The 15,740-nt window shown below is 41.5% G+C and overlaps 1 protein-coding gene across 2 annotated transcripts in view; it reads left to right on the forward strand.

The window, feature by feature from the left end:
• Positions 1-15,740, forward strand: part of CHFR (checkpoint with forkhead and ring finger domains) — a 150,877-nt gene that overhangs the window by 97,508 nt on the left and 37,629 nt on the right. For both annotated transcript variants that reach the window (XM_053701889.1, XM_053701890.1), the window contains exon 15: positions 5,587-5,674. In XM_053701889.1, the coding sequence (XP_053557864.1) occupies positions 5,587-5,674 (88 nt within the window). The remainder of the gene's footprint in view (positions 1-5,586; positions 5,675-15,740) is intronic.

Below are 15,740 nucleotides of genomic sequence, written 5' to 3' on the forward strand. Positions count from 1 at the left end.
GCCAATGTGTCTCCCCCTTCAAAATTGTGTGATAATTGTGCCATAGCGTCCAAACAAAGTAAGGACAGTACTGCCACAGATAGTAAAGTTGCCCAAGATGATTCATCAGATGAAGGGAGTAGACATAGTTCTACATCATCTCCTTCTGTGTCTACACCAGTTTTGCCCACGCAGGAGGCCCCTAGTACTTCTAGCGCGCCAATGCTTATTACTATGCAACAATTGACGGCAGTAATGGATAACTCCATAGCAAATATTTTATCCAAAATGCCTGCATATCAGAGAAAGCGCGATTGCTCTGTTTTAAACACTGTAGAGCAGGAGGGCGCTGATAATTGCTCTGTCATACCCTCACACCAATCTGAAGGGGCCGTGAGGGAGGTTTTGTCAGATGGGGAAATTTCAGATTCAGGTAGAATTTCTCAACAGGCAGAACCTGATGTTGTGACATTTAAATTTAAATTAGAGCATCTCCGCGCACTGCTTAAGGAGGTGCTATCTACTCTGGATGATTGTGACAACCTGGTCATTCCAGAAAAATTGTGCAAGATGGACAAGTTCCTAGAGGTTCCGGTGCACCCCGACGCTTTTCCTATACCCAAGCGGGTGGCGGACATAGTGAATAAGGAGTGGGAGAAGCCCGGCATACCTTTTGTTCCCCCTCCTATATTTAAGAAATTATTTCCTATGGTCGACCCCAGAAAGGACTTATGGCAGACAGTCCCTAAGGTCGAGGGGGCAGTTTCTACACTAGCCAAGCGCACTACTATTCCTATCGAGGATAATTGTGCTTTCAAAGATCCTATGGATAAAAAATTGGAGGGTTTGCTTAAAAAGATTTTTGTACAGCAAGGTTACCTCCTGCAACCTATTTTGTGCATTATTCCTGTCACTACAGCAGCGTGGTTCTGGTTCGAAGAACTAGAAAAGTCGCTCAGTAGAGAGACTCCGTATGAGGAGGTTATGGACAGGGTTCACGCACTTAAGTTAGCTAATTCCTTTATTTTAGATGCTGCTTTGCAGTTAGCTAGATTAGCGGCGAAAAATTCTGGGTTTGCAATTGTGGCGCGCAGAGCGCTCTGGCTAAAGTCTTGGTCAGCGGATGTATCTTCCAAGACAAAATTGCTTAATATCCCTTTCAAGGGTAAAACTCTTTTTGGGCCAGAATTGAAAGAGATTATCTCAGACATCACTGGGGGTAAGGGCCACGCCCACAAGATAGGCCTTTCAAGGCCAAGAATAAGTCTAATTTTCGTTCCTTTCGCAATTTCAGGAACGGACCGGCCTCCAGCTCTGCAGCCTCTAGACAAGAGGGTAATGCTTTGCAAACCAAATCAGCTTGGAAACCGATGCAAGGCTGGAACAAGGGTAAGCAGGCCAAGAAACCTGCTGCTGCTAACAAGACAGCATGAAACATAGAAACATAGAAACATAGATATTGACAGCAGATAAGAGCCATAGGCCCAGCAAGTCTGCCCGACCTTACCTAACAGTATAAACTTATCTAGTTCGTAGGATAGCCTTATGCTTGTCCCATGCATTTTTAAAGTCCCCCACAGTGTTTGTTGCTACTACCTCTTGAGGAAGTTTATTCCATAAATCAATCACTCTTTCTGTAAAGAAGTGCTTCCTCAAATTACTCCTGAATCTACTACCCTTTAGCTTGAGCTCATGACCCCTTGTTCTTGAATTTTCCATTTTATGTAAAATACCCACAGTCTCAGTTTTACTAAACCCTTTAATGTACTTGAAAGTTGCTATCATATCACCTCTTTCCCTTCTCTCCTCTAAGCTATACATATTTAGGTCATTGAGCCTATCCTGGTAAGTTTTATTTTTTAGACCATGTACCATTTTGGTAGCCCTCCTTTGCACAGATTCAAGTTTGTTAATATGCTTCTGAAGATATGGCCTCCAGAACTGCACACAATACTCAAGATGAGGCCTAACTAATGATCTATAAAGTGGCATAAGAACCTTACTATTTCTGCTGCAAATACCTCTACCAATACATCCAAGCATTCTGCTAGCCTTACTCGCTGCATTACTACATTGTTTACTAAGTTTTAAATCATCTGAAATAATAATTCCCAAGTCCTGTTCCTCATCTGTAACAGTCGGTAAAGTGTCATTGAGTCTGTAATTAACATTTGGATTTTTCTTCCCTAAATGCATTATTTTACACTTTGCTGTGTTAAACTTTAGATCCCAGTCGTTTGTCCAATCCTCCAATTGTTGTATATCACTTCTCATTTTGTCTACCCCCCCTGGAACATCCACTCTGTTGCAAATTTTTGTATCATCTGCAAAGAGACATACTTTCCCCTGTAGCCCTTTGCTGATATCGCAGATAAATATGTTAAACAAAACAGGCCCCAGAACTGACCCCTGAGGAACACCACTAGTAACAGCCCCCTCTGCTGAATGAACTCCATTTACTAAGACACTTTGTTTTCTGTCCTTAAGCCAGCATTCCACCCAGTTCACAATTTTTGAATCTAGACCAAGGAGATATAGTTTGTGAATTAGTTTATTGTGTGGGACGGTGTCAAATGCTTTGCTGAAATCTAGATATGCTACATCAACTGCTCCACCCTTGTCTAATACTTTTGTTACATAATCAAAGAAGTCAATTAGATTAGTCTGACATGATCTCCATGAAGGAGTAGCCCCCGATCCGGGACCGGATCTAGTAGGGGGCAGACTCTCTCTCTTCGCTCAGGCTTGGGCAAGAGATGTTCAGGATCCCTGGGCACTAGAAATAGTTTCTCAGGGTTATCTTCTGGAATTCAAGGAACTACCCCCAAGGGGAAGGTTCCACATGTCTCACTTATCCTCAAACCAAATAAAGAGACAGGCATTCTTACATTGTGTAGAAGACCTGTTAAAAATGGGAGTGATACACCCAGTTCCAACCGTGGAACAAGGAATGGGGTTTTACTCAAATCTGTTTGTGGTTCCCAAAAAAGAGGGAACTTTCAGACCAATTCTGGATTTAAAGTTCCTAAACAAATTTCTCAGAGTGCCATCGTTCAAAATGGAAACCATTCGAACGATTTTACCTACAATCCAGGAGGGTCAATTTATGACTACCGTGGATCTAAAGGATGCGTATCTACATATTCCTATCCACAAAGATCATCATCAGTTCCTAAGGTTCGCCTTTCTGGACAAACATTACCAGTTTCAAAGAAGGAACGTTTGTTACACAATTTAGATGTAGTTCGTGCTTTAAAGTTCTATTTAGAAGCAACAAAGGATTTCAGACAAACGTCTTCTCTGTTTGTCGTTTATTCTGGCAAGAGGAGAGGTCAAAAAGCTACTGCTACCTCTCTTTCCTTTTGGCTGAAAAGCATCATCCGATTGGCTTACGAGACTGCCGGACGGCACCCTCCTGAACGCATCACAGCTCACTCTACTAGGGCTGTGGCTTCCACATGGGCCTTCAAGAACGAGGCTTCTGTTGATCAGATATGTAAGGCAGCGACTTGGTCTTCCCTGCACACTTTTGCCAAATTCTACAAATTTGATACTTTTGCTTCTTCGGAGGCTATTTTTGGGAGAAAGGTTTTGCAAGCCGTGGTGCCTTCTGTTTAGGTAACCTGATTGGCTCCCTCCCTTCATCCGTGTCCTAAAGCTTTGGTATTGGTTCCCACAAGTTATGGATGACGCCGTGGACCGGACACACCAATGTTGGAGAAAACAGAATTTATGCTTACCTGATAAATTACTTTCTCCAATGGTGTGTCTGGTCCACGGCCCGCCCTGGTTTTTTAATCAGGTTTGATGAATTTCTTTCTTTAACTACAGTCACCACGGCACCTTATGGTTTCTCCTGTTTTTTCTCCTGTCCGTCGGTCGAATGACTGGGGTGGGCGGAGCCTAGGAGGGACTATATGGACAGCTTTTGCTGTGCTCTTTGCCATTTCCTGTTGGGGAAGAGAATATTCCCACAAGTTATGGATGACGCCGTGGACCGGACACACCGTTGGAGAAAGTAATTTATCAGGTAAGCATAAATTCTGTTTTTACTTGCATTTTTCTGCAATCAGTTCTCTGCATTGTTAGCATGTTAGATAATATTGGGTCTGCACCTATTCTATGCATTTCAATCTGCAGTGATTAATAAGCAGTTAGACACCCTCACCTCAAGCAGCTAGACAGGAAGATAATAGGGAAGTGCCTGCTAAATTTTGCTAGATAGATCTGGTCTGCTCTGTGTACACAAATCTATTTAAGGCTGTTAAGTGGCATAACTTTGCTGCAAAACAAGTGGACAGCTCCACCTACTGGCTATTTTAATTAGTGCACTTTGCTTTCCAAAACTTCAATTGCAGTCACATGACTGAAAAAAAGGTTGTTATTCTGAAACGGCGCAAATTGAACCGGCGTAAACCGAGGGCCACATGTGTGTGTGTGTGTGTGTGTGTATGTGTGTGTATATATATATATATATATATATATATATATATATATATATATATATATATATATATATATATATATATATATATAATCCAAACAGATGCACTCCATATAACAGTATTTCTTAATGCCACGGTGCCATATAAAAGTCCAAATAATTTTGCAAAAATAGGCACTCACTGGTCTTGGTAAAACTTCACGTTTAATATAGAAAGTTTAAAAACAAAGCATAACGTTTCGAGACCACATTGGTCCCTTTTTCAAATGCCAAACATAATACAAAACAATCTTGTTTTGTATTATGTTTGGCATTTGACAGGTTCTTTATTATTGTTATGGCAGGGATATAACGGTATCTGAAATAGGTTTATAAAGTAAAGTAGCTGATTTTTCTCTACTGTGCAGATTTTAGAATAATTATGTACTGCAGGGGGTTTTTTTCAGCACACTGTTTTGTAGAAAGATTTATTATTGGATAAGAGATTACTACTTATGTGAAAAGGTTGGCTGTGGTTATGCCAAATAATGATCCTTTAAAACTCTAGCTGAGCCATGTATTAAAGGGATGCTAAGCCGTCTGTTTCATTGTTGTGAAAAAGAGCACTAAGCAGTTGCTTATACTTAATTGCATTGGCATATGAATAATTCATCTATTTAAGTAGATTTTACCTTTTATTGTTTATTTTTTTACACTACATTTGTAATTCCAGTCACAGCCCTACATGGAGGAGGGGCCTGTACAGGAAGGTCTATTTTAGCCTGATGTCATAAAACGTCTAGGCTAGTGAATAGATTAGATAACAGATTTGCTCATGCCCAGAAATGACAGAATAAAAGTTAGGTATTTAAAATCCTCTGCTATTAATTGGGAGCGGGGCTACACTGAGAATTTCTAAGTGCTAATTTTGCAAGAAAATGAGTAAGTTATTCGCTGAATTTTACATAATCTTTTTCTTTTTACTTTGCTTTAATATATTTGTTTTTACCAAAGGAGCACTGTTTAATATCCCTTTAAATGACCACATTACTCATTTAAATGACCCCTTTAAATGACCACGTTAGAGGGGTCTTGCTATTTATCTACCTATTCAGAATTATCAGTTATTTGTAGAGCGACAAAAGATACCACAGCGCTAAATCACTCTCTTTATTTTGTTGTAGAATTACCTGGCATCCAGGGGTTTAACGTGGAAGGATCTTTTGAATGAAAGTTTGTCTGCTGTTCAGAGAGGAGTTTTCATGCTTCCAGGTGACAATCCATTGTGTACCAGTTCTGAATGTCTAGTTTCTTAATGGGGTATAAGTATTATTTGTTGTCTTTGTTAACATGAAAAAGGATATTTTAAAATGTATTACAATCTTCTTTGTGCTGAAAGCATGTCACTTTCTACCAGTAGGACTTGTCATTCTTCTCTGCCTGTAAGAAATGTGTACTTATGAATGAGTTTCACACAAACATGCACTACCAGACCAATAAAACAACTTGCCTCGTTTAGTAAATCCTGGCGACTGTTGTCTAGGGATATGAGCCACTCTGCTTATCAATTCTTTACTAGTAAATGTTAGTCTAGGGTGAGCCAAGACAAGTTCTATGTCTGAAAGTCATCCTAAAGTTATATTATCAGGTTCTTCAGCATCATTAGAGATCAGAACACATTAGGATTCCCTTATAGTTTTCAGACTCGGACACCTCAGGTTGTTTTCTGAAGGTGAGTTTTTTTAGGATGATTAGGAGTTTTTTTATTGATCAGGACAGGTTCTTCTTCTTTCATGTTTAAGCGTGAACATCTTAGTTCTTTGTTTAAAGAGGTTTTATATATTTTAGGCATCCAAGACCCTAAATCATCTCAGGAAAAAAAACTTCCAAAACACAACAGGATTTGATTGTTAAACCTTCTACGTCACAAGAGTTTTTTTTTCTGTTCCTGAAGCTCTTATTAAAAATATTTTCAGAGGTTAATCCAAGCCTGTTTTTTTTTTTATCTGTCCTCTAAATTTAATATGATGTTTCTCATGTAGAGCTTTGAGAAACGTTTCCAGTAGTGGATGGGGTTATGCGCTTTAGCCAAACACACTACTATTCCCTTAGAGAATAGTGCATTTTTTCAGGAACCATATGGATATAACATTTGGAACCTTTCATCAAAAGGCCATTTTCAGCAAGCAGTGTGTGGTGTATGCTGGTTACTGCCTCTAGGGGAGCTGTTCGCTAAGCTGTTAATTGTATAAAGTTTGTCTTCACCCAGCTTTTGTAGTAACTGTACAGTGCAGTTAGTTTTAGACACTCTTTCTGTTTTCCCTGTTCTTTGTTAGACAAGTGCAGGCTTGTTAGTGAGATCTGCTGCAGTTACATGTGGAGTAAAGAAGAAATAAGATGCCTTACAGTGACCACCGTATGCGATTCTGGTTTCAGTAAATACTCACTAGCTAAAAGACTGCCTGCTTGTGTTTCTCTGTAGTTACAGACATAACACATTGCTTCTGTAGCAGTTGTGTCTGCTCTTTGGTGTTACAAATTGTTTGAACAAATCTCAGAAGACTCTGTGGATGACGATTTTCAAAAGTATATGTATTTATAAGTATATGACTTAAAGGGACAGTATACTATAAAATAGTTTTCTCTTACGGTGTATCCAGTCCACGGATTCATCCTTACTTGTGGGATATTCTCATTCCCTACAGGAAGTGGCAAAGAGAGCACACAGCAGAGCTGTCCATATAGCTCCCCCTCAGGCTCCGCCCCCCCCAGTCATTCTCTTTGCCGCTCTAACAAGTAGCATCTCCACGGGAGGGTAAAGTGAATGTGGTGTTTGATTTGCAAGCAGTGGTGCCTTCCGTTTAGGTTACCTGACTTGTTCCCTCCCTTCATCCGTGTCCTAAAGCTTTGGTATTGGTATCCCACAAGTAAGGATGAATCCGTGGACTGGATACACCATGTAAGAGAAAACAGAATTTATGCTTACCTGATAAATTACTTTCTCTTACAGTGTATCCAGTCCACGGCCCGCCCTGGCAATTAAGTCAGGTTCAAATTTATTTTTGTAAAACTACAGTCACCACTGCACCCCTATGGTTTCTCCTTTTTCTCCTAACCGTCGGTCGAATGACTGGGGGGGTGAAGCCTGAGGGGGAGCTATATGGACAGCTCTGCTGTGTGCTCTCTTTGCCACTTCCTGTAGGGAATGAGAATATCCCACAAGTAAGGATGAATCCGTGGACTGGATACACCGTAAGAGAAAGTAATTTATCAGGTAAGCATAAATTCTGTTTTTCCCTTAATGTGTTTTCAATTACTTTTGTTACACAGCTACAACCACCAAAAAAACACCCATGCTAAATTTTGTCCTGAGTTTAGAAATACCCAATGTCTACATGTTCTTTGCTTTTATTGCAAGTTATAGGGCAATAAGTACAAGTAGCACTTTGCTATTTCCAAACCACTTTTTTTTTTTCAAAATTAGCGCTGGTTACATTGGAACACCGATATCTTTCAGGAATCTCTGAATATTCCTTGACATGTATATATTTTTAGAAGACATCCCAAAGTATTGAACTAGGCCCATTTTGGTATATTTCATGCCACCATTTCACCGCCAAATGCGATCAAATAAAAAAAATTGTTCACTTTTTCACAAATTGTTTCACAAACTTTAGGTTTCTCACTGAAATTATTTACAAACAACCTGTGCAATTATGGCATAAATGGTTGTAAATGCTTCTCTGGGATCCCCTTTGTTGAGAAATAGCAGACATATATGGCTTTGGCGTTGTGTATTATGCCCAGCAGTGAAGGGGTTAATTAGGGAGCATGTAGGGAGCTTGTAGGGTTAATTTTAGCTTTAGTGTAGTAGACAACCCCAAGTATTGATCTTGGCCCATTTTGGTATATTTCATGCCACCATTTCACCGCCAAATGCGATCAAATTAAAAAAAACTTAACATTTTTCACAATTTTAGGTTTCTCACTGAAATTATTTACAAACAGCTTGTGCAATTATGGCAGAAAATGGTTGTAAATGCTTCTCTGGGATCCCCTTTGTTTAGAATCAGCAGACATATATGGCATTGACATTGCTTTTTTGGAATTAGAAGGCCACTAAATGCCACTGACACGTGTATTATGCCCAGCAGTGAAGGGGTTAATTAGAGAGCTTGTAGGGTTACTTTTAGCTTTAATGTAGTAGACAACCCAAAGTATTGATCTAGGCACATTTTGGTATATTTCATGCCACCATTTCACCGACAAATGCGATCAAATAAAAAAAAAAAAAAAAGTTCACTTTCTTCTATAAAGGTAAGACGAGTCCACGGATTCATCCTTTACTTGTGGGATATTATCCTCCTGCTAACAGGAAGTGGCAAAGAGCACCACAGCAGAGCTGTCTATATAGCTCCTCCCTTAGCGCCACCCCCCAGTCATTCTCTTTGACTACTCTAAGTACTAGGAAGGGTAAAGTGAAAGAGGTGATAAAATATTAGTTTTTAATTTCTTCAAGCAAGAGTTTGTTATTTTAAATGGTACCGGTGTGTACTATTTACTCTCAGGCAGCAGATGGATGAAGACTGCTGCCTGGAGGATGATGATCTTAGCATTTGTAACTAAGATCCATTGCTGTTCCCACAGAGGCTGAGGAGTACAGGAAACTTCAGTGTGAGGAACGGTTTCATGCTATGTAGCAATGAGGTATGTTCAGTCATATTTTTCTGGAGAGACTGTGTATTTCAGAAAGGCTGACATTATACCCAGGAGGGTAAGGGTAAGCAGTAATCCTAGAGTTAAAAGAAGGGCATTACTTAGCTTGCATATGGGGCCAATTACAAATATGGTTGACGCTAAATTGCAAATGTTTGGGAGCAAACGTTTTTTGACTTGGGAGTGCTTTAACGTTTTTGAGGGCAATAAAAAATAAAATAAAAATGCGTCTAATTCTTTCACCCTGCAAGATATGGCCGCAGTTATGAATACTACCCTCACAGAGGTTTTATCTAAGCTGCCTGGGTTGCAGGGGAAGCGCAGTAGGTCTGGTGTGAGAACAAACGCTGAGCCCTCTGATGCTTTATTAGCCATATCCGATGTACCCTCACAATGTTCTGAAGTGAGGGATTTGCTGGCTGAGGGAGAGATTTCTGATTCAGGAAATATGTTCCCTCAGACAGATTCAGATATGACGGATTTTAATATAAAATTAGAACACCTCCGCTTATTGCTCAGGGAGGTTTTAGCGACTCTGGATGATTGTGACCCTATTGTAGTTCCAGAGAAATTGTGTAAAATGGACAGATTCCTAGAGGTTCCTGCCTACACTGATGTTTTTCCGGTCCCTAAGAGGATTTCGGAAATTGTTACTAAGGAGTGGGATAGACCAGGTATTCCGTTCGCTCCCCCTCCTACTTTTAAGAAAATGTTTCCCATATCTGACGCCGTGCGGGACTCGTGGCAGACGGTCCCTAAGGTGGAGGGAGCTATTTCTACCCTGGCTAAGCGTACAACTATACCTATCGAGGACAGTTTCAAAGATCCTATGGATTAAAGAGGGTCTTCTGAAGAAAATATTTGTTCACCAAGGTTTTCTTCTCCAACCTATAGCGTGCATTGTTCCTGTAACTGCTGCAGCTTCCTTGTGGTTTGAGGCTCTGGAAGAGGCTCTTCAGGTTGAGACCCCATTAGATGATATTCTGGATAGAATTAGGGCTCTGAAGCTAGCTAATTCTTTCATTACAGATGCCGCTTTTCAGTTGGCTAAATTAGCGTAGAAGAATTCAGGTTTTGCCATTTTAGCGTGTAGAGCGTTATGGCTTAAGTCCTGGTCTGCTGATGTGTCATCAAAAGCTGTGCTTTTAGCCATCCCTTTCAAGGGTAAGATCCTATTCGGGCCTGAACTGAAAGAGATCATTTCAGAAATCACTGGAGGGAAAGGCCATGCCCTTCCTCAGGATAAGACGAAAAAGATGAGGACCAAACAAAATAATTTTCGTTCCTTTCGGAACTTCAAAGGTGGTCCCTCTACCTCTTCCCCTGCCGCAAAGCAAGAGGGGAATTTTGCTCAGTCCAAGTCAGTATGGAGACCGAACCAGACTTGGGAAAAAGGGTAAACAGGCCAAGAAGCCTGCTGCTGCCACCAAGACAGCATGAAGGGGTAGCCCCCGATCTGGGACCGGATCTAGTAGGGGGCAGACTTTCTCTCTTCGCTCAGGCTTGGGCAAGAGATGTTCAGGACTCCTGGGCTTTAGAAATAGTAAACCAGGGGTATCTTCTGGATTTCAAAGATTCTCCCAAGGGGGGGATTCCATCTTTCTCAATTGTCTGTAAACCAGACAAAAAGAGAGGCGTTCTTACGCTGTGTAGAAGACCTATATACCATGGGAGTGATCTGCCCAGTTCCAAAAACAGAACAGGGGCAAGGGTTCTACTCCAATCTGTTTGTGGGTCCCAAAAAAGAGGGAACCTTCAGACCAATTTTGGATCTCAAGATCCTAAACAAATTTCTCAGGGTCCCATCCTTCAAGATGGAGACCATTCGGACTATTTTGCCAATGAACCAGGAGGGTCAATATATGACCACCGTGGACTTAAAGGATGCATATCTACACATTCCTATCCACAAAGATCATCACCAGTTCCTCAGGTTCGCCTTTCTGGACAAGCATTACCAGTTTGTGGCTCTTCCCTTCGGGTTGGCCACAGCTCCCAGAATTTTCACAAAGGTGCTAGGGTCCCTTCTGGCGGTTCTAAGGCCGCGGGGCATAGCTGTGGTGCCTTATCTGGACAATATCTTAATCCAGGCGTCAACTTTCCAACTAGCCAAGTTTCACATGGACATCGTGGTGACTTTTCTCAGATCTCACAGGTGGAAGGTGAACGTACAAAAGAGTTCACTTATCCCTCTCACAAGAGTTCCTTTCCTGGGAACTCTGATAGATTCGGTGGACATGAAAATTTTTCTGACGGAGGTCAGGAAATAAAAAATGTTATCCATCTGCCGAGCTCTTCATTCCATTCCTCGCCCGTCAGTGGCTCAGTGTATGGAGGTAATCAGCTTAATGGTAGCGGCACTGGACATAGTTTTGTTTGCTCGCTTGCATCTCAGACCACTGCAACCTTGCATGCTCAAACAGTGGAATGGGGTTTATGCAGATTTATTTCCTTAGATACATCTGGACCAAGAGACCAGAGACTCTCTTCTTTGGTGGTTGTCACAGGATTATCTGTCCAAGGGAATGTGTTTCCGCAGGCCAGCATGGGTCATAGTGACGACGGACGCCAGCCTATTGGGCTGGGGTGCAGTCTGGAATTCCCTGAAAGCACAGGGATTGTGGACTCAGGAGGAGGCACTCTTCCCAATAAATATTCTAGAACTGAGAGCGATATTCAACGCGCTTCAGGCGTGGCCTCTGCTGGGGTCGGCCAGATTCATAAGATTCCAGTCGGACAATATCACGACTGTAGCATATATCAATCATCAGGGGGAACAAAGAGTTCTCTAGCGATGATAGAGGTTACCAAAATAATTCAATGGGCAGAGACTCACTCTTGCCATCTATCAGCAATCTATATCCCAGGAGTGGAGAACTGGGAAGTGGATTTTCTAAGTCGTCAGACTTTTCATCCGGGGGAGTGGGAACTCCATCCGGAGGTGTTTGCTCAATTGCTTCAGCAATGGGGCACACCAGAATTGGATCTGATGGCGTCTCGTCATAATGCCAAACTTCCTCGATACGGGTCCAGGTCAACTGATCCTTAGGCAGTACTGATAGATGCTCTAGCAGTACCCTGGTCATTCAACCTGGCTTATGTGTTTCCACCATTTCATCTCCTTCCTTGTTTGATTGCCAGAATCAAAGAGGAGAGAGCTTTGGTGATTTTGATAGCACCTGCGTGGCCACGCAGGACTTGGTATGCAGACCTGGTGGACATGTCATCTCTTCCACCATGGACTCTGCCTCTAAGACAGGACCTTCTGATTCAAGGTCCATTCCAGCATCCAAATCTAGTTTCTCTGCGACTGACTGCTTTGAGATTGAACACTTGATCTTATCCAAGCGGGGGTTCTCTGAGTCGGTCATAGATACCTTGATTCAGGCTCGAAAGCCTGTCACCAGGAAAATTTATCATAAGATATGGCGTAAATATCTTTATTGGTGCAAATCCAAAGGCTACTCATGGAGTAAGATCAGGATTCCTAGGATTTTGTCCTTTCTCCAAGAAGGATTGGAGAAGGGGCTATCAGCTAGTTCCTTAAAGGGACAGATATCTGCTTTATTCTATTTTATACTTTCTAATTCTACTGCACAAACGTCTGGCAGATGTTCCAGACGTTCAGTTGTTCTGTCAGGCTTTAGTTAGAATCAAGCCTGTGTTTAAACCTGTTGCTCCGCCATGGAGTTTGAATTTAGTTCTTAAAGTTCTTCAAGGGGTTCCGTTTGAACCTATGCATTCCATAGATATTAAGCTTCTATCTTGGAAAGTGCTGTTTTTAGTTGCTATCTCTTCGGCTCGAAGGATTTCTGAACTATCTGCATTGCAATGTGACTCGTCTTATCTTGTTTTCCATGCTGATAAGGTGGTTTTTGCGTACCAAACCTGGATTCCTTCCTAAGGTTGTTACTGATAAGAATATTAATCAGGAAATTGTTGTTCCTTCTCTGTGTCCTAATCCTTCCTCTAAGAAGGAGCGTCTATTGCACAACTTGGACGTGGTTCGTGCTTTAAAGTTTTACTTGCAAGCGACCAAAGATTTCCGTCAAACATCTTCTTTGTTTGTTGTCTATTCTGGAAAACGTAGAGGTCAAAAAGCTACGGCTACCTCTCTTGCCTTTTGGCTGAAAAGCATCATCCGTTTGGCATACGAGACTGCTGGACAGCAGCCTCCTGAAAGAATTACAGCTCACTCTACTAGAGCGGTGGCTTCCACATGGGCTTTTAAAAATGCTTCTGTTGAACAGATTTGTAAAACTGCGATTTGGTCTTCGCTTCATACCTTTTCCAAATTTTACAAATTTGATACCTTTGCTTCTTCGGAGGCTATTTTTGGGAGAAAAGTTCTTCAAGCTGTGGTGCCTTCTGTTTAACCATCTGTCTTGTCCCTCCTGTTCATCCGTGTCCTGTAGCTTTGGTATTGTATCCCACAAGTAAAGGATGAATCCGTGGACTCTTCTTACCTTTATAGAAGAAAAGTAAATTTATGCTTACCTGATAAATTGATTTCTTCTATGGTAAGATGAGTCCACGGCCCGCCCTGTCATTTTAAGACAGATTATATTTTTTTGATTTACACTTCAGTCACCTCTGCACCTTGTAGTTTCTCCTTTTACTTCTTGTACCTTCGGTCGAATGACTGGGGGGTGGAGCTAAGGGAGGAGCTATATAGACAGCTCTGCTGTGGTGCTCTTTGCCACTTCCTGTTAGCAGGAGGATAATATCACACAAGTAAAGGATGAATCAGTAGACTCGTCTTACCATAGAAGAAATCAATTTATCAGGTAAGCATAAATTTAGTTTTTTCACAAACTTTTTCACAAACTTTAGGTTTCTCACTGAAATTATTTACAAACAGCATGTGCAATTATGGCACAAATGGTTGTAAATGCTTCTCTGGGATCCCATTTGTTCAGAAATAGCAGACATGTATGGCTTTGGCGATACTTTTTGGTAATTAGAAAGCCGCTCAATGCCGCTGCGCATCACACGTGTATTATGTCTAGCAGTGAAGGGGTTAATTAGGGAGCTTGCAGGGTTAATTTTAGCTTTAGTGTAGAGATCAGCCTTCCACCTGACACATCAGACCCCCTGATCCCTCCCAAACAGCTCTCTTCTTTCCCCCACCCCACAATTGTCCCAACCATCTTAAGTACTTTTTTAATTATTCTGCTGTGTAGGATCCCCCCTCAGCCCCCAACCTCCCTGATCCCACCCCCAAACAGCTCTCTAACCCTCCCCCTCTACCTTATTGGGAGCCATCTTGGGTACTGGCAGCTGTCTGCCAGTACCCAGTTTACAAAAAAAAAAGATTTTTTTTTTTATATATTTTTTTTTATATTTTTCTGTAGTGTAGCTTCCCACCCCCTCCCAGATCCCTTAGATCTTTTATTTAGCAATTCCCTCCCCCCTCTCTCCCACTTATCACAACATTTTTCCGTAGTGTAGTGGTTCCCACCCGCTCCCGCCCCATGCATGTGCCCGCATCGGCTCCCACCCACCAACAATTACGGCCATCGATGTCTGATGCATAGAGGGCCACTGAGTGGCTCTCTCTGCATCGGATGGCTAAAAACAGTTATTGCAGGATGCCTCAATATCGAGGCATCACTGCAATAACAGGAAAGCAGCTGGAAGCGATCAGGATCGCTTCCACCGCTTTCAAAGACCAACGACGTACAGGGTACGTCCTTGGTCGTTAAGGAAATTTTTTTGGAGGACGTACCCTGTACGTCGTCTGTCATTAAGGGGTTAAATAGAGGTCTCAGCCGAGGCATTATTTAGCAGTGAGCAAGTGTGGCAGACCCACACGAAACATGTCTGCATTTTTTGCCTTTGCTGAAACTCCATATGTGCCGTTGTGAGCTGATGGCTCGCTTTTGTTTTTAGCTGACTCACTATAAAAGTTATTTTTTTTTACTATTTTGTTGCTACCTCGCAAGTTTGTTTCACCCTCTCCGCCTAGAGATGCCCGGAAGTGTTTGACTGCAGAAATAAAGAACACATTTTTATTAATTTTGTTTATTGTTAAAATACTAAAAAAAGCAAAAATATGCTTGCTTAAAGGGGTTGATGACGCTCTCTTTAGTAAAGACATCTGTGTGTATGTGTGCGTGTTTTATGTGTGTGTGTATATATATATATATATATATATATATATATATATATATATATATGAGAGTGTATATGTATATAAATATATATGTAAATATATATGTATATAAATATATATATAAATATATATATAAATATATATATATATATATATACGTACATACACACAAAATCCGTACTGAACATCTGTGGCAGTGAAAGGGTTAAATACAAAGTGGCAGAAAACAAAGGGAAGAGGGGCTTGTCCTCTGGAACTCCATGATCAAGCAACCTGATCACCATCTCTTGTGTCTGTGCTGTACTAGTAGATGGTAAGGGTAACGGGTGCATCAGCCCAGAAGAGGGAGAGAACACCTGAGGGTCACAATTTTTGACACCGGATCCTCGGCTCTAAAATGAATTGTTATGGCTCATAGGCGACAGAGCACAGGGGAAAGGAGGAGGAGTGCACAGAGGCGGAGTAGATAAACAGTGGTTGTTCTTGTAGAAACCACTACGGAAGAGT

This window comes from Bombina bombina, chromosome 2 (assembly GCF_027579735.1).
Source record: "Bombina bombina isolate aBomBom1 chromosome 2, aBomBom1.pri, whole genome shotgun sequence".
Classification (NCBI taxonomy): domain Eukaryota; kingdom Metazoa; phylum Chordata; class Amphibia; order Anura; family Bombinatoridae; genus Bombina; species Bombina bombina.